The sequence below is a fragment of the Rana temporaria genome, chromosome 11 (genome assembly GCF_905171775.1).
Source record: "Rana temporaria chromosome 11, aRanTem1.1, whole genome shotgun sequence".
NCBI classification, from domain to species: domain Eukaryota; kingdom Metazoa; phylum Chordata; class Amphibia; order Anura; family Ranidae; genus Rana; species Rana temporaria.
In genome coordinates this window covers 10,293,144-10,320,794 of record NC_053499.1, presented here as the reverse complement: position 1 = coordinate 10,320,794, position 27,651 = coordinate 10,293,144, and the positions used below count along the sequence as shown (strand labels likewise).

The 27,651-nt window shown below is 43.7% G+C and overlaps 1 protein-coding gene across 1 annotated transcript; it reads right to left on the bottom strand.

Moving 5' to 3' along the window:
* On the bottom strand, nt 1-26,566 carry LOC120917423 (receptor-type tyrosine-protein phosphatase beta-like). Its single transcript, XM_040328701.1, has 13 exons — nt 25,767-26,566; nt 23,418-23,657; nt 21,094-21,402; nt 18,671-18,755; nt 14,186-14,215; nt 14,020-14,104; nt 13,068-13,158; nt 9,929-10,002; nt 7,509-7,643; nt 6,870-6,989; nt 5,134-5,294; nt 1,985-2,120; nt 1-380 (listed from the first exon to the last, which is right to left on the bottom strand). Exons 1-13 carry the CDS (start codon nt 25,984-25,986, stop codon nt 174-176), a joined length of 1,893 nt encoding a protein of 630 aa, XP_040184635.1. The 5' UTR covers nt 25,987-26,566; the 3' UTR covers nt 1-173.
* Nucleotides 26,567-27,651: the final 1,085 nt, after the last annotated feature.

The following is a 27,651-nucleotide window of genomic DNA, read 5'->3' as shown; positions in this document are numbered from 1 at the left end:
AAAGTGCTAAAAACCTCATGCAAAATGCATTTTCATCCAACCAGCAACAATTAGAAAGGGAAACAAACGTAATAAATATATTATTATATCATAACGGGTCCTTGCGGCTGTCAAGTTTTTGCCTTTCATTTGCCACACCGGTGACTCCTTCTTTTCCCAATTGGGATACCAAGTCAGACGTCAATCGGAGAATCGTATAAAGTTTCATTATCACTGGCTCTGGAGTTGTAACGTTTGAGAACCGTTTCATATTTATGATCATCTGATTCGTTATGATAGATGTTATTTGCACCTGGTTCGGCGTATCCCGTGTCGCTGTGTCTCTGGTCTCTCGCTCTGATGATATCCAGTGTACAGCAGTGCAGGAATAAATACTCCTCCTGAATAGAGACAGAGAACGCGTGGGATTATTTAATAAAGGAAAAAAATTGTTTTCCAAATTCGGTAACACATAGAAGCCATTCACATCTCATTGTTCAGACAGCTCTACACCATTAGATGTGACATTGGATGCCTTGGTATAGGATACTGCACTTTGTACATTGTAATTGCTGTATGCACCACCTCAATACAATTTAAAGTACCGTATATACTCGAGTATAAGCCGAGGCACCTAATTTTACCACAAAAAACTGGGAAAGCGTATTGACTCGAGTATAAGCCTAGGGCAGGGCCGCCATCAGGGGGGTACAGGCAGTACACCTGTAAGGGGCCCGGAGGCAACCCCCTTTAAAAAAAAAAAAAAATTTTATAACCCCCTATAAAAAAAATATATATATTTTTTTAATATATTTTCAATTAACCACTTGAGACCCACGCTATTGACAAAAGACGTCAACAGCGCGGCTCTCAGGTGCCAACTGGACGTCTTTGGACGTCATTTAAAAGCATTACCCGCGCGCGCCACTGGGGGGCGCGCAGCGGGTAAACACTGTCCCAGCGCATAGCTGGGGACCCGATGCGTGTACCTGGCGGCCGCGATGTCCGCCGGGTACACGCGATCGTCGGTAAGACAGCAGGGACGTGGAGCTCTGTGTGTAAACACAGAGCTCCACGTGCTGTCAGAGGAGAGGAGACCGATCTGTGTCCCTTGTACATAGGGACACAGCATCGGTCACCTCCCCCAGTCACCCCCCTCCCCCCACACAGTTAGAACACACCCAGGGAATACATTTATCCCCTTCCTCACCCCCTAGTGTTAACCCCTTCACTGCCAGTCACATTTATACAGTAATTACTGCATTTTTATAGCACTGATCGCTGTATAAATGTGAATGGAGCCAAATTTGTGTCAAAAGTGTCCGATACGTCCGTCGCAATATCGCAGTCTCAATAAAAATCGCAGATCGCCGCCATTAATAGTAAAAAAAAAAAAATAATAAAAAAAAAATCATAATTCTGTCCCCTATTTTGTAGGCGCTATAACTTTTGCACAAACAAGTCGCTTATTGCGATTTTTTTTTACAAAAATACGTCGAAAAATGCGTATCGGCCTTAACTGAGAAAAAAAATTGTTTTAAAAAAAAAAAATTGGGATATTTATTATAGCAACAAGTAAAAAATATATATATATTTTTTTCAATTGTCGCTCTTTTTTTGTTTATAGCGCAAAAAATAAAAAACGCAGAGGTGATCAAATACCACCAAAAGAAAGCTCTATTTGTGGGGGAAAAAGGACGTCAATTTTGTTTGGGAGCCACGTCGCGCGACCGCGCAATTGTCAGTTAAAGCGACGCAGTGCCGAATCGCAAAAACTGGCCGGGTCCTTTAGCTGCCTAAAGGTCCGGGTCTTAAGTGGTTAAAGCAAGTTCCTATTTTTTTGACCGAAGGTTAACTAACCGAGGTTGCCCACACACGATCGGTTTGGACCGATGAAAACGGTCCATCAGACCATTCTCATCGGATGGACCGATCGTGCGTACGCGGCCTTAGTTTAGGAGGTCTTATATTGAGAGATGGACAATACGCAGTAAACACCACTTACCTTAGTCTGTATCATGGACGGCCGACACAGCAATAAGTCATTAACTGTATTGTACACATCTACAGAATTATCCATCTCTAACTGAGTAACAATGCGACTGAGAGCGATGAAAATTCCGCATCGGCTGCCTCCAGTTCTATGAAAAGAAATGAAATTGTAAAACTGGACAGTGAACGCCTAGATTCAAAGAGACCCTGTCACCAACCTTAAAAATTGCAGGTAAAAGCACAGAAAAGTCACATTGTTTAAATGCTCTCTTGCAGTGTTTTACCTTTCCATAACTTATTTTCTATTCACTTGTAATGTGGTTTCAAACAAGCTAGAAAACAAGATTCTCCAAGAGAGTCAATTCTCCAGCACAGCCCCCTCCCTCCTTGCATCTCATATTGAACTGCATGTGCTGGCCAAGCTCCTCTGCCCCTCCCTATATCTCCCTACATAACTGGAGCGCCCTCTACCATAGGTAGGTGCTAGGTAAGGTTTTTTTTGTGATAGCTGTCAGGCAGTTAAATTTAGGCAGGCCTATGCTGCATGCTAGGCCTGCTTGTTTTGATCTGGGGGGGGGGGGGAAGGAGTGGTTAGTGTAGCAGTGGGTGTGACCACCTGTCCTTCAGTTCTTGGGCGCCTCCCCTGCTTCCAGGGAGAATGTTCTGGAAGAGGGGCAGGGCTGGGAATTGGAGTGACAGGGAGCTCATGTAAGAAGCCCTGACCAATCCCCAACTGGAATTGGCAGGGGGCAGGCTTCCTACTTAAAGCGGGAGTTCACCCATTTCTAAAAAAATTTTTTTTCTTCCCCTAGATTCCTGCTCGTTCGGTCTAGGGGAATCGGCTATTTGTATTAAAATAGGTGCAGTACTTACCCGTTTTCGAGCTGCATCTTCTTCCGTCGCTTCCGGGTATGGTCTTCGGGAGCGGGCGTTCCTTCTTGATTGACAGTCTTCCGAGAGGCTTCCGACGGTCGCATCCATCGCCTCACTCGTAGCCGAAAGAAGCCGAACGTCGGTGCGGCTCTATACTGCGCCTGCGCACCGACGTTCGGCTTCTTTCGGAAAATCGTGACGCGATGGATGCGACCGTCGGAAGCCTCTCGGAAACCTGTCAATCAAGAAGGAACGCCCATTCCCGAAGCCCATACCCGGAAGCGACAGAGAGGATGCGTCTCGTAAACGGGTAAGTACTGCACCTATTTTTAAATAAATAGCCGATTCCCCTAGTAATAACGAGCAGGAATCTAAGGGGGAAAAGTGCCCTCTAAGGGTGAACCCCCGCTTTAAGCTCATTTCCAGCCCACTGTTTACACACAGGTACTAATGAGTAGATGGAGGGCAGGTGACCCAATCCATGTTCTATTCATATTATCAGGGATGGAGATGCGTTTTTGATACCTTTATACGTATACCTTTATGCGTTTTTATCCAGTGCTCTTTACTACTATACCAATCCTAGATGGAGGCGGTGACACACACCCCTAGTCACCTGCCCTCCATCTACTCATTAGTACTTGTATGCCTCCATTGAGGACCCTATAAAAGTTTAGTTAGGACTACAGGAATGCAGAGAGCCTTGGCGAGGCCTGTAGCTTAACCATATATTTGCAAATGTGTGCAACCAATCCTCTGCTTTTAACATACAAAGTTAGACAGTTGAATTTGGCCTGCTGTTTGGTTGGTAAGTTTAAGCCTGGTTATTACGCATACAACCTTATTTATTTATACTTACTGCTTGCATTTAAACGCATCTCATTTAAAGTCCCAAACCCTTCTCTTTTTCCATTATCAGGGATGGTGGCATGTGTTTTTCATATGCCTCATTCAAAGATCCAATCCATGTTCTATTCACTGTTTACACACAGAGATCCACATCCCTGGCTCTGTGACTGCCGACTGCGGGTACGTGGCGGACATCGCGGCTGCCAGGCGCGCGCATTGGCACCCGCGTGGCGCGCATCGCGGAAGTTAACAGGAGGACGTCCATGGACATCCACCTGGCAGGAAGGCGCCGCTCTGTAGACGTCTTTTGTCTATAGCGTGGGCGCCAAGAGGTTAAACTGTACTTATGTCTCGGTCTGATTCATGGTTTCTGACACTTTTCTCCATTAAACTTGAACTCTTTTATATATATATATATATATATATATATATATATATATATATATATATATAGTTTCCATTATCATTTGTAAGCACTGTTATAATCCCCGTCCTACCTATCCCTCACTTTAATTTAATTATTAAATATTTTTATAATTTAATTATTAAATATTTTTTAATTTAATTATTAAATATATATTTTAGTTTAATTATTAAATATTTTTTTAATTGAATTATTAAATTTAATTATACTTTAATTATTCTACATTAAAATTGACATGCTGTTTTAGTATGGAATACTTTTGAAAAGAAAATACATTTAGCTAGATTCAGAGACAGTTATGCCGGCGTATCAGTAGATACGCCGTCGTAACTCTGAATCTACGCCGTCGTATTTAAGCGTATTCTGGATAAGATACGAGCGGAGTAAGTCTCCTACGCCGTCGTATCTTAGGGTGCATATTTACGCTGGCCGCTAGGTGGCGCTTCCGTTGAGTTTGGCGTAGAATATGCAAATGTGCTAGATACGCCAATTCAGAAACGTACGTGCGCCCGGCGCATTTTTTTACGTTGTTTACGTAAGGCTTTTTCCGGCGTAAAGTTAGTCGAACAAATAGCTGGCCTAGCCAATGTTAAGTATGGCCGTTGTTCCCGCGTCGAAATTTGAAAATTTTAGGTCGTTTGCGTAAGTCGTCCGTGAATGGGGCTGGACGTAATTTACGTTCACGTCGAAATCAATACGTCCTTGTGGCGTACTTTGGAGCAATGCACACTGGGATATGTCCACGAACAGCGCATGTGCCGTTCGTTAAAAACGTCAATCATGTCGGGTCACTAGTCATTAACATAAAACACGCCCCCCTGTTCATCATTTGAATTAGGGGCGCTTACGCCGGCCCATTTACGCTACGCCGCCGTAACTTAGGAGGCAAGTGCTTTGTGAATACAGCACTTGCCTCTCTGACTTACGGCGGCATAGCGTATATGCGATACGCTACGCCGCCTCAAAATTACGCCGACATACCTGAATCCAGCTGATAGTCTTTCAGATATTCATACCTGCAGTGCACCAAGGTGGGGTATTTATTAGGCTGTTGCTCTCTATGCTGCACCACGTGAGTCACAAAGTTTATAAGGAGTTCTTGTTCACACAAGTCACTATTCACCGGCCAGGAGGTGTACTGGAACTGCTTCACCTGAAAACTGCCTTTTTTCTTCACCTGTGTTAGAAAAAAAAAAGTTCTTTGTAAATTTTGTGTCCAGTGTTGGGTTAACAGTTAATTAGATCCTAATCCCATGAAGTCTAATCCCACTTTGTGCTGAACCTTAAACAAAAATTTGATATATTGCATATTATAAAACCATATGCCACATCCCATTCAGGTCGCAACCCCTAACCCCCCCCCCGTCACTTCTGATGTTGTTTGCTGTTCAGGAGTGGCTTGACAAGAGGAATACGACATTTGAAGCCCATGTTCAGGACCTGTCTGTGTGGCTCCAGCCTCAGTCCACTCCTTTTGAAAGTCCCCAACACTTTTGAATGGCCTTTTCCTGACAATTCTCTCCAGGCTGCGCTCATCTTTGCTGCTTGTGCACCTTTTTCTTCCACACTTTTCCCTTCCACATAACTTTCTATTAATGTGCTTTGATACAGCACTTTGGGAACATCCAACTTCTTTTGCAATTACCTTTCGGGACTTTCCCTCTTTATGGAGGGTGTCAATGATGGGTTTCTGCAGGGCTGCCATCAGGGGGGTACAGACATTACACCTGTAAGAGGCCCGATGGTCCCCAGCGGCCTGGCAGGTCCCCCTCCCCTTATCTGAGCACCAACCCGGCTGGTCAGGAAAGGGGGTAGGGACGAGCGAGCCCTGCACCCCCCACCCCAAAGCACCTTGCCCCCATGTTGATGAGGACAAGGACCCCTTCCCGACAACCCTGGCTGTTGGTTGTCTGGGTCTGCGGGTGGGGGCTTATCAGAATCTGGGAGCCCCCGGTGCACAACGATTTATATAGGCCTCTTATGACGTCACAGTCCCAGCATGCTCTGGGTGGTGACGACATCATTACCCTGCCCCCTTCTGGGATTGTGACGTCATAAGAGGTCATCGTTGCGCACCGCACACCCGGCATTACAGCAGGAGGGAGCGTTGAGTCAACATCGGAAGAAAAGAAGAGGGAAGAAGGCGACGAGGAAGACCGGGCTGGCCGCCGCTAGTAAAAGCTCGCTCGTCCCCACCCCCTTTCCTGAACGGCTGGGCTGGTGCTCGGATAAGGGTCTGGTAAAATCGCGCGACTCTAAAGTCGCACAAGTGTGAAAGGGGCCCGATGGTCCCCAGGGGCCAGGGTGGCCCCCCTTCTGCTTACTATCTTGCGTCAGGAGAGAAGAGATTACACTCGTTTTTTTCCCATCAGCACCCCCCCCCCAGTTCTCTGCTCCAGGGGGCCCTGCCCAAAGCTTTGTAAGGGGCCCCAAAATTTGTGATGGCTGCCCTGGGTTTCTGCACAATTGTCAGGTCAACAGTCTTTCCCATGATTGTGATTCCTACTGAACCAGACTGAGAGACCATTTAAAGGCTCAGGAACCCTTTGCAGGAGTGATGGCTTAATTAGCTGATTAGAGTGGGACACTTTGAGCCGAGAACATGGCACCTTTTTACAATATTCTAATTTTCTGAGATTGTGGATTTGGGGTTTTCATGAGCCGTAAGCCAAAATCATCACAATTATAACAAATCACTATGTTGCTGTGCATGTAATGAGTCTATCTCGTATAACAGAGGTCATCCACTCACATGCGTAAGCGTGAATTCTCTGACAATCCCGTCAAGGGAGGGCCTTTCTTTAACATAAGTTACCAGCACATTGCCAAAAAGTCTGGATTCTGTCGAAGGCCAATACACTTCACTAGATGCCTAAAATGGAGAACAAAAGTGAATTCACCAAACATATTGAAATATCTATTATTATTACTATTATTATACAGGATTTATATAGCGCCAACAGTTTACGCAATATAGAAGGGAGACAATACAGTTATAATAGAATAAAATACAAGAGGATTAAGAGGGCCCTGCTCAGAAGAGCTTACAATCCAATAGGGTGGGGCAGGTGGTACAGAAGGTTGTAACTGTGGGGAATGAGCTCAGCTGATGGAAGTGGTAAAATATTTGTTGGAGACGTGATAGGCTTCCCAGAAGAGATGAGTTTTCAGGGACCGCTTGAAGGCGTAGCAAGAGTAGGGGATAGTCGGACAGGTTGAGGTAGTGAGTTCCAGAGGATGGGAGAGGCTCTGGAGAAATCCTGGAGACGAGCATGGGAGGAGGAGACGAGTAGACATGTGCACACTGAATTTTGTGTGTGGACTTTACTCCTTCCAAAATCCCTTAGTAAAAGAACTCTTGAGTAAAACTGGATGAACTTGAATACAGTACCGGTGCATCTTCTTCACAGCTAGAGAACATGATGACGGTGGTCACATTCTGCTCCCAAATCATTTTCCAGAAGTCGTTGACTGTTTCCCGTAAAGGACTCTGCGCAGCAATGAACTCCTTCTTAAATTTCTGTCCCTGAAACAGAACAATAGAATACAATTATAGCTCAGCTAACAACCTATTTGTATTACAGTATTACAGTATTTGTGGTAAAACATGGGTACCTCTGAATGTCATACTTTTTTTTATCACATTAATATCTGAACGTGAACCTCTAGGACAGTGGTTCGCAACCTGGGGGTCGGGACCCCCTCGGGGTCAAATGACGATTTGCCAGGGGTCACCCAATCCTGGGCTGTTCCTGAAGCCCGCGCTGCTCTCCCAGCCTTATCAGGACAAGGCACATGGCACATCAGGGTACAGCACAACAGGCCACATCAGGGCACATCACATCAGGACAGGGCACATGGCACATCAGGGTGCAGGGCACATGAAACAGCACATCAGGGTACAAAGCCCATCAAATCAGGGTACATGGCACACATCAGGGTACATGGGCCACAATCAGGGCACATGGGGCATATCAGGGCACAATCAGGGCACATGAGAGCACATCAGGCACAGCACATCAGTACAGGGCACATGACACATCAGGGTACAGGGCACAGGTACCCTGATGTACAGAGCCCAGCACATCAGGGTACACGAGGCACATCAGGGTACATGAGGCACATCAGGGTACATGGGGCACATGGCACAACAGGGTACATGGGGCACATGGCACATCAGGGCACATGAGGGTACATGGGGCACAATCAGAGCACATCAGGGCACATGAGAGCACATCAGGGCACATGAGAGCACATCAGGGCACAAGGTCAGCGTTTACTTGTTGTTTTCTTCAGATGCAGAGCAGTGCAGGAAGCGTCTGTCATAAGTTCACTTGTCTAATTTCATGCTGCGACTCCCCGGCGGCCCCCCCCCCTCTCTTCTCGTCCATCCCAGATGATGTCACAAGCAAATAGGGATGGACGAGAAGAGAGGAGGGGCCGCCGGGGAGTAGCAGCGTGACATGAGAGACAAGTGAACCTCTGACAGACGCTTCCTGCGCTACTCTTCATGCACCTCGATCTACACTTCCGCGGCACCCACCCTGCCTGCGGGCCATTTATTACCGGTCCGCGGGCTGTAAATGGCCCGCGGGCCGGTACTTTGAGACCCCTGATGTAGACTGTTTTTCCCTCTGATGTGCATGTTTTACTATTATGATTTGGGTCAACGGCAGAATGGGGTTCACCCTGAGAATTGTGTCAGGGGTCTCATCTTTATCAGACGCACCGCCACTGCTGTTATACAAGCTGTACACTCACTACTTTACATTGTAGCAAAGTGTAATTTCTTCAGTGTTGTCACATGAAAAGATAGAAGAAAATATTTACAGAAATGTTAGGGGTGTACTCACTTTTGTGAGATACTAAATATTGTTTCCCAAAACTAAACTTCATTTTCCAGATGAAGTCTTCCATAATAGACTAGCAAAAGTGTTTTACTTGCCATGTCTGCTTTGGAGAGATTTCCTATCAAGCCATGTTCTGCATGATGACTGTGTAATAGACAAACATTGAGGAAGACCCCCGCACAAATATTCAGATAGTTATAAAGGGTTGGCAGAGATTCCAACCCTTCGCCAATTTGTCCAAAGCTACAAACAAAATACCGTATTTATCGGCGTATACCGCGCACTTTTTTGCCCTGAAAATCAGGGCAAAATCGTGGGTGCGCGGTATACGCCGATACCCGCTTTCCCGCGCCGAGTTTTGAATACTGCGCCGACATATACCGAGCGCAGTACACTCGCGTATAGTCGGCCAGTCTCGGCTCCTTCCGCGCTCACGTCCTGGACGTACAGGACGTGAGCGCGAGAGTTGCCGAGCCTGCCCGACAATACACGAGTGTACTGCGCTCTGTATATGTCGGCGCAGTATTCAAACTCGGCGCGGGAAACGAGCGGGGAGGACGCGAGGACGCCGCAGAAGGACGCGGGACCCGACGAAGAGGACACCCGAAGCCCGCAGACGGACCCCGGACCCGACGAAGAGGACACCCGAAGCCGCAGAAGGACGCCGGACCCGACGAAGAGGACACCCGAAGCCCGCAGACGGACCCCGGACCCGACGAAGAGGACACCCGAAGCCGCAGACGGACGCCGGACCAGACGAGGCCGCCGATGGACGCCGCGCAAGACACCAAAACTGTAAGTACAAAATTTTTTTTTTTCCACAGGATTCAGGGCCACTTTAGGGGAGCGCGTTATACCGCGATAAATACGGTAGTTGAGCTTCAATGACATTTCAGTTGTAATATTAATGTTAGAATGATCCAGTTATGATATTGCTATGTAGGGAATTTAGGTTACTTACAGGAATATAACTAGCGTTGATGTAACCATTGGAAGAATTTCCATCTTTTGACAGTTTGACAAGCGAATTATCATCTGGAATATATATAAAATAATAAGATTCTAAACTGAATGTACATTTCTTATAGTAAATAACCAACTAGTTAAAACTAAGTTTTGTTAATAATATCATATGTATAAAGTGCATCTTATGCCGCGTACACGCGATAATTTTTCGGCATGAAAAAAACGTTGTTTTTCAAAAACGTCATTTAACCACTTAAGACCCGGACCAAAATGCAGCTAAAGGACCCGGCCAGGTTTTGCGATTCGGCACTTTTACTGACAATTGCTCGGTCGTGCGACGTGGCTCCCAAACAAAATTGGCGTCCTTTTTTTCCCACAAATAGCTTTCTTTTGGTGGTATTTGATCACCTGTGCGGTTTTTATTTTTTGCGCTATAAACAAAAATAGAGCGACAATTTTGAAAAAAATTCAATTTTTTTTACTTTTTGCTATAATAAATATCCCCCAAAAAGATATTAAAAAAAGTTTTTTTTCCTCAGTTTAGGCCGATACGTATTCTTCTACCTATTTTTGGTAAAAAAAAATCGCAATAAGCGTTTATCGATTGGTTTGCGCAAAATTTATAGCGTTTACAAAATAGGGGATAGTTTTATTGCATTATTATTCATTATTATTTTTTTACTACTAATGGCGGCGATCAGCGATTTTTTTCATGACTGCGACATTATGGCGGACACATCGGACAATTTTGACACATTTTTGGGACCATTGTTATTTTCACAGCAAAAAAATGCTATAAAAATGCACCGATTACTGGGAAAATGACAATTGTAGTTTGGGAGTTAACCACTAAGGGGGCGCTGTAGGGGTTAAGTGTGACCTCATATGTTTTTCTAACTGTAGGGGGGCGGGGCTGGACGTGTGACGTCATTGATCGTGTTTCCCTATATTAGGGAACACACGATCAATGAAGCTGCCACTGTGAAGAACGGGGAAGCTGTGTTTACACACACACACAGCTCTCCCCGTTCTTCATCTCCGGGGACCGATCGCAGGACTCCGGCGGAGATCGGGTCCGCGAGTCCCACGGCCGCGGAGCTTCGGACCAGGTCGCGGGCGCGCGCCCGCGGCTGGGCACTTAAAGAGTACGTACAGGTACGTGCTTGTGCCCAGCCGTGCCATTCTGCTGACGTATATCTGCAGGAGGCGGTCCTTAAGTGGTTAAAGATTAAAGTTGAGAAGCAGGGGGAGGGGGTGTTCTGCTGTCAGAAATGACATCTTACATTAAAGTGAGAAGCGGGGGGTGCTGACTTCTTACCTCTTCTCCCATGCAGCCAGCGAGTTGAGAAGCGGGGTGAGGGGCCGAAAATGACTTCTCACCAGGTCAGGCCTCTAGTAATTTGGGGGGCCCTCTTCAGCTTTGTGGGGCCCTAAGCGGCTTGCATAGTGAGCCTTTAGGGCGGATTGGCCCTGGTTGGGGATTTGTCATTGCTGATGGGAGGATTAATTGTCGTTGCCAGGGATTTCTTGCCTGCCGCTGGTGGAGGGATTTATTGTTACTCCCAGAGGATTTACTGCTACTGCTGGGGGGGATTTATTGTCATTGAATGAATGAATGAATGACTTGTATAGCGCAACGCATGCGAACTGAATCGCCTCTGGGTGCTTTTTCCAGCCAGTATCTGCTTGGTTGGTGCGGTCATTTTTACCCCGTAGGATCATGACACACTAGGGATACACAGTCATACACACATATATACATATATACTGGGCCAATTTGGATGAGATCCAATTTACCTACCAGCATGTCTTTGGAGTGTGGGAGGAAACCGGAGTACCCGGAGGAAACCCACATAGACACAGGGAGAACATGCAAACTCCAGGCAGATGGTGTCGTGGTTGGGATTCGAACCAGCGAACCTTTTGCTGCTAGGCGAAAGTGCTACTCACTGCACCACTGTGCTGCCCCAGGGATTAATTGCTGCTGCCATGGGATTTATTGTTGCTGGTGGGGGGATTTATGGTTGCTTCTTGGAATCTCTTCTTTAAATGTGGGTGTTGCTTGGAGGTGGGTAGTGGTGGAGACACAAGGCTGGTGGGCGGGTAGGGGTTGAAGACAAGGGTGACTAGGTGGGTGGTTGGTTGGTTGGGAGGGGGGGTATTAGGTTAGTACTTGCACTTAATCCCAAAAAAAAAAGTCCAGCAGAAAAGTATTATGGGGCCAGATTCAGAGAGAATTACGTTGCTCCACGGCGGCGTAACGTATCTGATTTACGTTACACCGCCGCAAGTTTACAGCGTAAGTGCCTGATTCACAAAGCTCTTACCTGTAAACTTGCGGCGGTGTAACGTAAATCCACTCGGCGCAAGCCCGCCTAATTCAAATGGGGCGTGCACCATTTAAATTAGGCGCGTTCCCACGCCGAACGGACTGCGCATGCTCCGTCGGGAAAATTACCCGACGTGCATTGCGCTAAATGACGTCGCACGGACGTCATTTGTTTAGACGTTAACGTAAATGGCGTCCAGCGCCATTCACGGACGACTTACGCAAACGACGTGATTTTTTAAATTTCGACGCGGGAACGAAGGCCATACTTAACATTGCTTAGAACACCTAGGAGGCAGCCCTAACTTTACGACGCGTATCGCTACGGAAACGACGTAAATTTAGATCGACGGGCATTGCGGACGTTCGTGAATCGCCGTAACTAGTCATTTGCATATTCTACGCCGACCGCAATGGCCTCGCCACCTAGCGGCCGGCCTAAAATTGCATCCTAAGATCCGACGGTGTAAGTCAATTACACCTGTCGGATCTTAGGGCTATCTATGCGTAACTGATTCTATGAATCAGCCGCATAGTTAGGACAAGCGGATCACAGAGATCTGACGGCGTATCAGGAGATACGCCGTCGTATCTCTTTTGTGAATCTGGCCCATTGTTTTTAAATCCAATCATTGCACTTCCTTACCCTGCCATATTAAGATGACATATGGACAACGCTTTGCATCACAGTGATGTCATTTAGGAAGGTGACTATTGGTACGACTTTTTTAATTTGGAGCACCCAACACTTGAACCAAAAGGCAGTCAGTTGGTTAAATGTAATGACTTGTACATTTTTACTCACATGGAAAAACAGCCTCTGGATGGTTCTTGGTGGCATTTTTTGGATGTGTAGATATAGATCGGGACTGTAGAGCTCCAACGCACTGCAAAGCCTAAATAAGAAATAATTACATAATTTTTAGTGAGCCAAGATACAAAATTGTTTTTCCCAATACTCAAGCACTGAGTGCCAAAGGCCGTTAAGAAGCTCAGGGACTGGTCATGCCCATGATTAAAACAGACAAGCTGAACAGGTACGCTGTTACCATCGTGTCTATGGAGACAGAGCCTTCTGTGGGGGGGGGGGGGCTTAGCATTGGTGCACCATCAGAGGCGTAGCTTGAAGCTTGTGGGCCCTGATGCAAAGGTTGACCTGGCCCCTGAGCTGTTCTCACCCTGTGACCACTCCATTTAGGAAATGGCTCACAGCTTGTCCCCAGCCCCCTGGAGCTAGGGGCGGGGGTTGCAATTGTGACCCCTGCAGCCCCTTATGCTACGCCCATGCTGCCTATCTTCGACATAGCGACATAGTGGCCAAGATGGCCCAAATGAACTATGTAGAGTGTATCAAAAGCTGGAGTTTAGCTTTAACTGCGACAGAGAGAAATCCAGACTTTTACCATGCAAGATGGAGCTATTAGATATGTGCACTGCCGAAAACTGTTTGTTTTCGTTTCAATCGTTTTTTAGCTTTTTCTGAAATGATAAAATTCTGAATTTGGAAATTCGGAAATTAGAAAATTCGGAATTTGGAAATTTGAAAGTTCGAAAATTCGGAAATTGAAAAATTTGGAAATTCTGACATTTCGGAATTACCGTAACTAATTTGTCAAAATTAATTAAAAAAATTATTTGTCACTAAACGAATTGCACATGTCTAGGGGCTATGCTGTTTGGCAGAGCTGTGTGAATCTGTATTTAGCTGTCTGTCTGGAGTCCAGCTTTAAACTGTAACAGAAGGTTATAATACATACTGAAAACTCCGTGCCGAAGCCTTGGGTGTCCCTTTCTTTCATTTTAAACATTTCTGCAAATTGTTCAGCCTTAGCAGTATGCCTCCTAGGAAAGATAAATTTGGAGATATGATATAAAGGTAAAAATTCATACAAATTTTATGATTCGGTAAATGGACGCACTTACTGCCTTTTATCCAGAGACCATTCTCTTTTCCTGCAATTGATATAAAAAACACAAACAGTAAGCAATGATATGATATGTATATTGGCTATAAATCATATCAAATTGGAAAGTTACATTTTTTCATGGGATCAGAATTTAAAGGATAATATGGTAAAACATTTACATTTATATGGATATTGCTTTCATTAAGCTCAAAACATCTGAAAAATGATTTTATTTTTTTATTTTTTGTAATACTGGTTCTTTAATGGTACTTTTTAGAGGTTCAGGTTGACTTATATTGAGGCCCTTACAGACCTTGGTTTGGTAGTTTTAGAATATATAGGCCCGGATTCAGGTAACACTTACGCCGACGTATCTACAGATATGCCGCGCAAGTGTCAATGTGCGCCGTTGTATCTATGCGCCTAATTCTTAATGCAAGATACGCCTGAAATGTGGCTTCGTCCGACCGACGTAAGTTCCATACGCCGTTGTATCTTGGACGCATATTTACACTGGCCGCAAGGGGCGCTTGCATTGAATTACGCATTGAATATGTAAATGACCGAGATACGCCGATTCACGAACGTACTTGCGCCCGTTGCAGTAATATACGCCGTTTACGTAAGGCGTACGTCCGGCGTAAAGTTATTCCACCTATAGGAGGCGCATCCCTTGCAAAGGTATGGACGACGGAACAGCCGTCGTATTTTACGTCGTTTACGTAGTAGTACGTGAATGGGGCTGGGCGTAGGTTACGTTCACGTCGTAGGCATTGAGCCATCGTATCTTAGGGAGTATCTTTGACGTGATTCTGAGCATGCGCGCGCAAGCGCCGTTCGTTTGGACCATCATTTACGTTACGTTGGCGCAATGTAGGGAGCGAGTGCTTTGTGAATACTGTTCTTGCCTCTCTATGTTACGTCGGCATAGCGCATATGAGATGCGCTACGCCGGCAGAAAGATGCGCGGCTCTACGAGAATCCGGCCCATAGTGCCTTTAAAAGGTATTCACACCCCTTGAAATGTTCCACATTTTATCATGTTACAAACAAAAACATAAATGCATTTTATTGGCATTTTATGTAATAGTGTAATAGATTTTCCCTGGCTCAATTCCAGGATACGCGTTCTATTCTGCCGCTGAGCCAAATTCATGTTGATCTAAGTACATGCATGCAGAAGAAATATCACACTGCTTCAGTCTCCATCATCAACTCCAACAGAAAAGGAAAGATTTTATTCAAATCACAGCTTTTATAGCCAAAGTGACATAAGCAAGCATCATCACATATGGGTGCATCTGATTGGCTCATCCACATATGGTGTTCTCTCATTACATCTCTTCCTTGCCACGAGGCAAACACAGCTCAGCTCATGGGGGGGGCATTTTCCCTTTGGTCGATGGGAGGGGCAGAGAGGAGGGGGTTGGTTAAGAGTAGTAGTTAAAAAAAACATCTGTTTCTCGTCATCCTCTGGGAAGAGATTAACTCAGTCATGACTTTCATTCAAGGAAAATAACATTAATGTCTTTCAAGTGAATATACACACACACACATATATATATTTATATACAGTACATACACACATCGCAACAGGAAACAAAAGAAATAAAAGAATAAAAGAAAGGAAAGCGATATTTGAGTGGTTAGGAGAAAGATAACATAGACACAAATTAATAATATCAACTCCATCACAATAGACCAACACAGAGTGGCACATAATTGTGAAGTGGAAGGAAAATGATAAATGGATTTCAATTTTTTTTTTACAAATAAATATGTGAAAAGTGTGGGGGGTACATTTGTATGGCGCCCCCCGGAGTCAATACTTTGTAGAACCCCCTTTCTCTGCAATTACAGCTGCGAGTCTTTTTGGGGGTGTCTCTACCAGCTTTGCACATCTAGAGAGGGACATTTCTGCCCATTCTTCTTCTTTGTAAAATATCTCAAGCTCTGTCAGATTGGATGGAGAGCGTCTGTGATCAGCAATTTTCAAGTCTTGCCACAGATTCTCAATTGGATTTAGGTCTGGACTGTGACTGGGCCATTCTAATGCCCCGTACACACGATCGGTATTCCCGACAGGAAAAAAGTCCGCTGGGAATCCCGGGGGGAAAACCAAGTATTAAATATGACATTTAGCTTTAAGATTCCATTCACGCCTTCACATTCTAGTGCCTTTCATTGACATCCTTATGTTATATATTAAAATATATGTGATTTTATAATTTTGTTATTTTATTTTCTTATATTATTATTCTTTTTAACTTTATGAAGAAATAAAATTAAATATATATATATTATATTAAGAAATAAATAATAAGAAGTTATACTGGTAATGTACACTACCTGAATTTTGATAACCTACTACTGCCTACCCCAAGTGGGATCAGACTGTAAGCTGGACGTGGGTATCAAATACTCAAATTGTTAGGTATGAGAAGAAGAAGAAGGGAATTTATGATATTCGTTATCTTGGTGTATCATATCACACTAGTCTTTAAATATTTGGAGGCTCTCAGGTTGTTTATCCAAGCTTGGATTATTAATATATATTAATTTAATATATTAAATTAAATGAAATACATACATTAAATATGAAATTCGTCTTTAAGATTCCATGCATGCTTTCACATTCTGGTGCCTTTCATTGACATTATTTTGTTTTATAATAAAATATATGTGATTTTATCATTTTGTTATAGTATTTTATTATATTTTTGATATATATTAATTAGATTTCCTTTAACGAAATACAAATAATAAAAAGTATATTATAATATATTCAATTTTTATATTATATTGTTGCAGTTCAACAGGTTGCCAATTTATCAGAGGCCTTTCATTGACATCATTATGCTTTGTAATAAAATATATGTGATTTTATCATTTTGTTATAGTATTTTATTATATTATTGATATATATATATATATATATATATATATATATATATATATATATATATTAATTAGACTTCCTTTAACGAAATATAAATAATAAAAAGTATATTATAATATATTACATTTTTATATTATATTGTTGCATTTCAACAGGCTGCCAATTTATCAGAGGCCTTTAATTGACATCATTATGCTTTATAATAAAATATATGTGATTTTATAATTTTGTTATAGTATTTTATTATATTATTGATATATATTAATTAGATTTCCTTTAACGAAATACAAATAATAAAAACTATATTATAATATATTACATTTTTATATTATATTGTTGCATTTCAACAGGCTGCCAATACATCAGAGGCCTTTCATTGACATCATTCTGCTTTATAATAAAATATATGTGATTTTATCATTTTGTTATAGTATTTTATTATATTATTGATATGTATTAATTAGAGTTCCTTTAATGAAATGCAAATAATAAAAACTATATTATAATATATTACGGGCCAGATCCACGAAGCAGTTACGCCGGCGTATCTTTGTTTTGTATCCACAAAACAAGATACGCCTGAAGCTGGGCTAGATCCGACTGGCGTACGTCTTAGTACGCCGTCGGATCGTAGATGTATATTTCCGCTGGCCGCTAGGTGGCGTTTCAGTCGAATTCCGCATCGAGTATGCAAATTAGCTAGATACGGCGATCCACGAAAGTACGTCCGGGCGGCGCATTTTTTTACGTCGTTTGCGTTCGGCTTTTTCCGGCGTATAGTTAAAGCTGCTATATGGTGGCGTACTTAATGTTAAGTATGTCTGTCGTCCCCGCGTCGAAATTTGAATTTTTTTACGTTGTTTGCGTAAGTCGTTCGCAAATAGGGATTTGCGTAGAATGACGTCACCGTCGTAAGCATTAGCTTGTTCCGGTTTAATTTCGAGCATGCGAACTGGGATACCCCCACGGACGGCGCATGCGCCGTTCAAAAAAAACGTTGTTTACGTCGGGTCACGACGTATTTACATAAAACACGCCCCCATCACATTGATTTGAATTGCGCGCCCTTGCGCCGCCAAAGATACACTACGCCGCTGTAACTTACGGCACAGATTATTTGAGGATTCGAAAAAATATAATAAGTTACGGCGGCGTAGTGTATCTTAGATACGCTGCGCCCGGCGGAGATATGCGCCGAGGTACGTGAATCTGCCCCATTATGTTTTATAATAAAATATATGTGATTTTATCATTTTGTTATAGTATTTTATTATATTATTGATATATATTAATTAGAGTTCCTTTAATGAAATGCATATAATAAAAACGATATTATATTATATTTTATTACATTTTTATATTATATTGTTGCATTTTAACAGGCTGACAATTTATTATAAAGCACCAAAAAAAAAATGTTTTTTTGAGACACAGCGGCACAGTAGTGCATTACTGTGTTTTGCTGCAATGCACATGTTTTAGGGTAGCATACAAAATAAATGGTATCACATCCCATGTTACTGCAGTACAATGGTGAGAATTGCCCCATTATATTACTTATTTATACTTTATTAAAGGGAAATATATTTGTTTTAGTATTACCTTACAATCTTCCAAATTAAAAATCCCAAAAGGCCGATGACAATAACACCCCCGACACTTCCAACCACGGCCCCAACAATGACACCTGAGGAAAGAAATTAAGTTGAACCGTATTTTATGTCATATTATGCTTTCCACTTTAATATGTTAAATCTAAAAAAAAAAACATTTTGGGACAGATCCACGTACATAGATGCATATTTCCGTCGGTTGTAGCGTATCTAAGATACACTACGCCGCCGTAACTTACTTTTTTTTCCGAATCCTCAAAGAATACGCGCCGCAAGTTACGGCGGCGTAGTGTATCTTTGGCGGTGTAAGGGCGCGCAATTCAAATTGATGTGATGGGGGCGTGTTTTATGTAAATACGTTGTGACCCGACGTAAACAACGTTTTTTTTTAACGGCGCATGCGCCGTCCGTGGGGGTATCCCAGTGCGCATGCTCGAAATTAAACCGGAACAAGCCTTACGACGATGACATCATTCTACGCAAATCTCTATTCGCGAACGACTTACGCAAACGACGTAAAAAATTAAAATTTTGATGCGGGAACGACGGCCATACTTTGAGTACGCCACCATATAGCAGCTTTAACTATACGCCGGAAAAAGCCAAACGAAAACGACGTAAAAAAATGCGCCGCCCAGATGTACCTTCGTGGATTGCCGTATCTAGCTAATTTGCATACTCGACGCGGACTTCGATGGAAACGCCACCTAGCGGCCAGCGTAAATATACACCTACGATCCGACGGCGTACTAAGACGTACGCCTGTCGGATCGATACCTCATTCCGTCGTATCTTGTGGATACAAAACAAAGATACGACGCGGGAACTTTGAAATTACGCAGCGTATCAATAGATACGACGGCATAATTTCTTTGTGGATCTGGCCCTTTATGTACATCAATGTAATTTTTACATTTTGTTAGAAATAATAATCTTTTTTTTGAAAAACCTCGGGTTAAAGCGTATCTATGGTCAAAATGTAAAATCATGTCCTGTATTAATTTCAATCCATTTCCATGATATTTCAATGATTTCTGGGCTACTCTTATTATTCTGAACCATCCATTTCAGGAGTCAGTACAGGAATTACTGCTGGCGGGCAGCGCGGTACCATGGGATATGGAGTCCTCTGTAGTGGACATTGAGGAGAAGATGCAAAGCATGCTGGGAAACCAATAGACATGTGCAGAACAAAACAAATCTGTTTAGTTCCATTATATTTTGATTCGGTATTTAAATAATTTTGTTTAGTTAAATTCATTACATTTGTTTTGTTTATTTGTTTTTAAATGCCAATTCTAATTTTCCAAATTCAGTCAAATTGAATTGAATTTGACTGAATTCGGAAAATTGTCTAGTTGTCTAGTCTCCTCCATGCTAGCTTGTCTACAGGGCTGGTGTTACCACCATGCAAACTAGGCAGCCACTTAGGGTGCCCTCCTGCCTAGGGCGCCCGGCCACTGGTATTCCTACTCTCTTCTCTCTGCAGCAAGCAACTAAGTCTCAGCATCAGCAGACAGCCACCGTTCTATTCGCATATAGTGTCAGAGGCGCAGCGGCGGCGCAGGACTGTGTCTGTGTCCCGACTCCCGAATTGAATGGAAGCAAGCAAACATTGTTAGGCTGCATTTGATGGGTGTTGGTGAGGCTGCATTGATGGGCGCTGGTAGGCTGCATTTAATGGGTGTTTGTGAGGCTACATTTCATAGGCACTGGTGAAGCTGCATTTGATGGGCGCTGGTGAGGCTGCATTTGATGGGCGCTGGTGAGGCTGCTTTTATGGGCGCTGGTGAAGCTGCATTTGATGGGCGCTGCTGAGGCTGCATTTATGGGCGCTGATGAGGCTGCATTTATGGGCACTGGTGAGGCTGCATTTATGGGCGCTGGTGAGGCTACATTTATGGGCGCTGGTGAGGCTGCATTTATGGGCGCTGGTGAGGCTGCATTTATGGGTGCTGGTGAGGCTATATTTGATGGGCAATGGTGAAGCTGCATTTGATGGGCACTGGTGAGGCTACATTTGATGGGCACTGGTGGGCTGCATTTGATGGATGCTTCATTAAAAATGTGGGGTTTACATGTGAAGGGGAAAGGGGATGGAGTCGGGGTGGCGGCAAAATGAGATTTCGCCTAGGGTGTCAAAAATCCTTGCACCAGTCCTGCTTATCTATTGTATGTTTTTTAAACATTTTGCATTAAAGATACATTTTTATCATTTATTGCCTCATGTTATGCCCGCAATTTTTTTGGAGCGTTTTTACTCCTTTCAACCCTATTATAGAATAATTGGATGTTGGCCCGGTGGGTTCCACCCTTACTATATATTTTCTTTTAGTAACTAAGCCATCCATTAAAATTGGATAGTTTTATCAACAATACAAATATACTAAAAATAATGTCACTTCTACTCACCTACATGGTTATCATCAGGGGAGGGAGTATTGGGTAGTTGTAGAGTAACAGTCTTGGGAGTACTTGTGTATTGGAGGGCACCCACCGTAACAATGGTGAAGTTATAGTTCCCAGGTGACAGGCCACTGACAGTGACATTCGTTGCCTCCGATGTATATATTGAAGACCCGGATCTGTACAGACCATTCCTAGCCACGGTAATATTGAAGGACTTTTTTGCATTGCTCATATTCACTGGGTTATCCCAGACAAGGGTGACTGTGTCTGTTCCATTAAACCGATGGCTTATATTTCCCGGTGGGGTAGGATCTGTAAAAGAGAAAAATAAAAAGGGATCAAATCTGTACACCTAAAAAAAGTAAAATGAAAAATGTTGTAATTAAAAAATAAAAATGGAGTATAAGCTGTAAAACCAATTACATAGTACAGTGGAACCTCGGATTGCGAGTAACGTGGTTAACGAACGTTTCGCAATATGAGAACCGCCATCAGGAATTATGGGGCCCCTTACACAGCTCCAGGTATGGGCCCCCTGGAGCAGAGAACCAGAGGGGGGTGCTACCACCTCAATTGATAAGCGGGGGGGGGGGGCTGCCGCGAATTAAGAAGTGTGTGGGTGCCGCCACTAATTGAGAAGCGGTGGGCCATAAATTGAGAAGCGGGGGGGGGGTGCCACAAATTGGGGGGTTGCCCCGGGGAAATATAAAAAATTATAAAAAAAAGGGCAGGAGTAGCCATCCGGGGCCCTGGGGACTTCCAGGCCCTTTAATAAAAAAATAAAAATAAAAAAATATAAAAAAAATAAAATATTTTTTTTTTATAAAAAAAAAGGGGCGGGGGTTGCCATCCGGGGCCCCTGGGGACCTCTGGGCTCTTTAATAAAAAAAAAATAATAAAAAAAAAATAGGGCCAGATTCAGGTACATCTGCGGCGGCGTAACGTATCGCATTTACGTTACGCCGCCGCAAGTTTTACGGGCAAGTGCTTGATTCACAAAGCACTTGCCTGTAAAGTTGTGGCGGCGTAGCGTAAAACCCACCGGCACAAGCCCGCCTAATTCAAATGATCCGGGTAGGGGGCGTGGATCATTTAAATTAGGCGCGTTCCCGCACCGAACGTACTGCGCATGCTCCGTTTTGAAATTTCCCGCCGTGCTTTGCGCGAAATGACGTCGCACCGACGTCATTTTTGGAATTGTAGACGTGGGTTACGTCCTTTCCTATTCACGGACGACTTACGCAAAAAAAATAAAAATTCCAAATTCGACGCGGGAACAACGGCCATACTTTAACATGGCAGGTCTATCTATACGCCACAAAATAGCAGCTTTAACTATACGCCGGGAAAAGCCGACTAGCGACGACCTAAGAGAATGCGACGGCCGCGCGTACCTTCGTGGATCGCCGGAAAAAGCTAATTAGCATACCCGATGCGGAAAACAACGCAAACTCCACCCAGCGGGCGCCAAAGTATTGCACCTACGATCCGAAGGCGTACGAAGCCGTACGCCTTCGGATCGAAGCCAAAAGCCGCCGTATCTTGGTTTGAGGATTCAAACTAAAGATACGACGCGGCAAATTTGAAAGTACGCCAGTGTATCAGTAGATACGCCGGCGTACTTGTACTGTGAATCTGGCCCATAGTACTTTGGATTACGAGCATTCTCCTGCAACTTTGATACAAATTTGACGCAACAATTTGGATGGGTGCCACTTGGATACGACTTTGGCTATGACCAGTGATAATGTACAACTGTTGCACACAAAATTGCATTGTATAACATTCAGGTATGACTTTCATGCAAATTTTGAGGGTTAACATTGAAGTCTATGGCCCTCAAGTTGCATGAAAGTCCAACCAAAGTAGTGCTTGAACGACATTGAAGTTGCTGTAACTTTAAGTCACACATATATGGATGAGTATCATTGGAAAACATGGGGAACAACTTGTCATGCAACTTTGATGTCCAAAGTTGCATGACAAGTCGCACAAGTGTGACTGGAGCGGAGCCTAAAGCCTCGTACACACGATCCAATTGTTGGCTAACCAATCGTCAGATTTTTGTCTTAAGGGCATGTGCCTGGATCTTGTCTTGCATACTAACGGTACACAATTTTCGTGCAACACTCAATATTGAACCCTACGGACTAAGACTGGGATGCCATTAAAGTTCATGTGCGTGTAAAGGCAGACGTCCCAATACTTTTGACAATATAATGTACCTACGATAGGCCCCGCTTTGCCAGGGTAGAAAGATGACAGAAAACTCCAATATTGTCAATGTATGGTTGGCATAATTGCAATAAAACAAGGTATAAACTCACATGTGGCCACCATCTTGATGGCGATTGTTCTGGTGAGGTTCCCACTAACCGCCTGTACAGTGACGTTGTATCCCGTCCCTGGTAGCAATGCTGAGAAAGTCGCTGTGGGAGAATTTACTCGTTGAGATACATTTCCAAGAAAAACAATATAATAGTCAACGTTTCCCGGTGCTGGTGTCCATGAGATGACCAGCTGGTCGGTACCGCTGACCACGATGGGAAGGGATGTTGATGAAGATCCTAGAGAATACATATCAGTTATTATTATTGATTCATGATGGACAATTCAAGCGCATTTAATGAATCAAAGAAAAAAAAAAAAAACATTAGCAAAGTGAACGGACTGAAATCAGATCTGTGTAAAATTGGATTGGTAAATAGTGAACTTTAGTGTAATTTTCAGTTAAAAAAGTTTATTTTAGGACACAAAAACGCAATGGGAGGAGATTTGGGCTAGGTTCACATCTATGCAGGTTGCGGTTGATGAGTTTTCTGGCGCATTGTTTTTTTGGCTAATAGGAAAGCATTAAAGCTCTGTTCGTGGATTGCAATTTTGATGTGACTTTACACTCTCTGGCACTCAAGTGGCATCAAAGTCACATCAAAGTAGTGCAGGACCTTTATGTGTCCAAAGTCACATGTTAGGGTTAGGGTTAAGGGCTAGTGGCAATTGTAAGGCCCCGTACACACGACCAAACATGTATGCTGAAACTGGTCCGCGGGCCAGTTTCAGCATACATGTTCGGTCGTGTGTAGGCGCGAGCGGGCCGAATTCCAGCAAACATTTGCCCGCCGGGCCTTTTCCCAGCGGGCAAATATTCCTGGACGTGTTTTAAAACCTTCCGCTGGAATCCTGCCCGCTCGGACATGTACGGTCGTCAGTACAGACCTACCGTACATGTCCGATGGTTAGTACAACCATCGTACAGAAGCCCTCTGGCAGGCATGTACGGTGAAAACGGTCCGACGGACCGGTTTCATCGTACATGTTTGCTCGTGTGTACCGGGCCTTAGGGTTAAATGTTACAGAGTTAAGGGCAAGGGTTAAATGTTAGGCTTAGGATTAGTGGTAATTGTTAGGGTTGAATGTTAGGGTTAGTGTTAGAGTTAGGGTTAAATGGTAGGGTTAGCATTAAGGGCTATGGTTAGGACTAAATGTTATAGTTAGGGTTAAGGGCTAGGGTTAGAGTTAGGGTTAGTGGTATTTGTTAGTGTTATGGTTAAATGTTACGGTTAGGGTTAGGGGCAAGGGTTAGGGTTAGAGTTAGGGTCTAGGGTTAAATGGTAGGGTTAGCATTAAGGGCTATGTTTAGGGCTAAATGTTATAGTTAGGGTTAAGGGCTAGGGTTAGGCCGTGTACACACGATCGGTTAAACAGATGAGAACGGTCTGATGGACCGTTTTCATTGGTCCAAACCGATCGTGTGTGGGCACCATCGGTAATATTAAAAGCACATGAAACAAGCACATAGTAGTAATAAAAACAAAACCCACGTGTCTGGATTGGACTTGGTGGCACAATCAGCCATTTCAACACAGCACCCTCCTATAAATGGGTCTTATTACTGTATGGAATCTACATACTACAGAACACATCACCCCTATGTTATAAAGAAGAGGAGGGCGGTGCTCTAGAGTTCTAAGACCAGGGCTGGACTGGGAAAAAATTTGGCCCTGGACTTCATCCAGACTGGCCCACTTTGACAGGTCTGTCCCATGGCGGCCGGACAACTCCCGCACCCCCCCCCCCCCCCGGCCACCCAAGCCTCCTCTCCCCCTTCACTAGCCATTCTACTTTATTAGAGTAGAACGGCTGGTACTGGTACTCTTATAGGAAGTACCAGTGGGGAAGCTAAACATTATTTCACCCGGGGCAAAGAATCAGTTCTGTTCTCCCCCAGGTGAGCACTGCGGGGAGGGAGAGGAGGTGAGCTGTGCTGTGCGGGAAGGGAGAGACAGAGGAGCGGAGGAGGGAGGCGGTCCACTGTCACTGAAGCCGGCCCACTGAGCCATCGGCCCACCGGGAAACTCCCTGTAGTCCCAATGGCCCGTCCATCTCTGTCTAACACACTTTCTGTCCTAGGGTGAAAACACTGCTTCTCCACAGATACAGTACAGCTGGTAAATATTGTCACTCTAGAACAAGAAGTGTAGGTGTTCCTGGCCGGATCACAAAGTAAAAGTAAAATTCAGGCAATCTGAAATACATTTAATTTTTGTTCTTGGGTTTCAATATTCTTTAACTTTAAATGAATACACAACAACATGAGTTCAGAAGAAAAAAACGGAAGAGGAGTCATTATAAATAGATAGAGAGAGCCTCAAGTACTGATATCAATTGGTACTCACCTGTAAAATTCTCGTAAGTAGTTGCAGTAATAGGAGAACTGGTGGTAGTGGTAAAAATAGAGGTCAAAATATCGGGTGGGGAAGATGTGGTTGTAGGAACAACGGATGGGATGGAACTTGTGGTAGGAACATTTACAGTAGTAAAACTAGGGGTAGTAAATATAGGAGATTGTAAAATAGTGCTAGGTACATTAGAAATGGAAGTAATAACATCTAGCATGGTAGTGGTAGGAGTACTGGAAGTCAGCTGACTAGTAGTGGTATCAGAGTTGAAATCCGGAGAAGTATTGGTAGAAAGGTCTGTTGTGGTAAAAGAGCTGGAAGTAGAAGTAGTGGTTGGAGGGTCGGGAGTAGGGGGAGACGTGGTAAAAAGGCCATCAAAAGTAGGAGGAACTGTGGTAAAAAAGTTGGAAGTAGGAGAAGTAGTGGTTGTGGTAAAAAAACTGAAAGAGGGAGAAGTAGTGGTTGGAGGGTCGGAAGTAGGAGGAGTTGTGGTGAAAAGGTCAAAAGTAGGAGGAACTCTGGTAAAAAAGTTGGAAGTAGGAGAAGTAGTGGTTGTAGTAAAAAAACTGAAAGAAGAAGTAGTGGTTGGAGGATCGGAAGTAGGGGGAGTCGTGGTAAAAAGGTCAAAAGTAGGTGTAGTAGTGGTTGTAGTAGTGGTTTGAGGGTCAGAAGTAGGAGCAGCAATGGTAAAAATGCTGGAAGTAGTGGTTGGAGTGTTGGAAGTAGAAGGGGTAGTATTTAAAGGGTTGTAAACAGGAGGAGTAATGGAAACAGAAGATTCTGATACACCTGCAAAAAAAAAAATATATATATATATTATTTTTTTAATCACATCATTTTATTCAAAGCTTGTACAGAAAAAAACCTTCAGCTTTAAAGGGGTTGTAAAGGTTTGTTTTTTATTTTCTAAATAAGTTCCTTTAACTAGTGCGTTGTTGGTTCACTTACCTTTTCCTTCCATTTCTCTTCTAATAGCCAGATTCAGAGAGAGTTACGCCGGCGTATCAGTAGATACGCAGTCATAACTCCGAATCTGCGCCGTCGCAAATTTAAGTGTATTCTCAAATTGAGATACACTTAAATCTAGCTAAGATACGGCCGCGGGCGCCGTCGTATCTTAGCTGTCTATTTAGGCCGGTCGCTAGGGGCGTGTACGCTGATTTGCCCGTCGCAGTAAAGATACGCCGTTTACGTAAGGTGTTTTCAGGCCTAAAGATATTCCACCAAAAAGATGGCGCAGCCAATGTTAAGTATAGACGTCGGAACCGCGTCGAATTTTAAAATTTTTATGTCGTTTGCGTAAGTCCTCCGTGAATGGGGCTGGGCGTAATTTACGTTCACGTCGAAACCAATAAGTCTTTGCGGCGTAATTTGGAGCATGCGCACTGGGTTACGTCCACGGACGGCACATGCGCCGTTCGTTCAAAACGTCATTTACGTGGGGTCATGCTTAATTTACATAAAACACGCCCACCTCTTCCACATTTGAATTAGGCGCGCTTACGCCGGCACATTTACACTACGCCGCCGTAACTTAGGACGCAAGTTGTTTGTGAATACTGTACTTGCCTCTCTAACTTACGGCAGCGTAGCGTATATGAGATACGCTACGCCTGCCTAAAGTTAGGCTCGTCTACCTGAATCTGGCTATATAATTTACACACAGACTAAATAATATGCACAAAATTTGGGTTTGTACTGCAACTTTCTCCTCACTGGCCTACCTTTACACAGACTAGCTCCATGAGCAGGGCCCTCCCATCCCTTCTGTATTGAACTGTAATTGTACTGTCCCTCCTCTACATTGTAAAGCGCTTCATATACTGTTGGCACGATATAAATCCTGTCTAATAATAATAATAATAGTAATAATTAACTATTT

Coding starts and splice junctions, on each gene's coding strand:
- LOC120917423 (XM_040328701.1), bottom strand. CDS start 25,986: ATGCTAGATGTTATTACTTCCATTTCTAATGTACCTAGCACTATTTTA. Junction 21,403..23,417: donor CATCAAGATGGTGGCCACAT/GTGAGTTTATAC, acceptor TCTCTTTTACAG/ATCCTACCCCACCGGGAAAT. Junction 13,159..14,019: donor GCTTCGGCACGGAGTTTTCA/GTATGTATTATA, acceptor TTTCTTATTTAG/GCTTTGCAGTGCGTTGGAGC.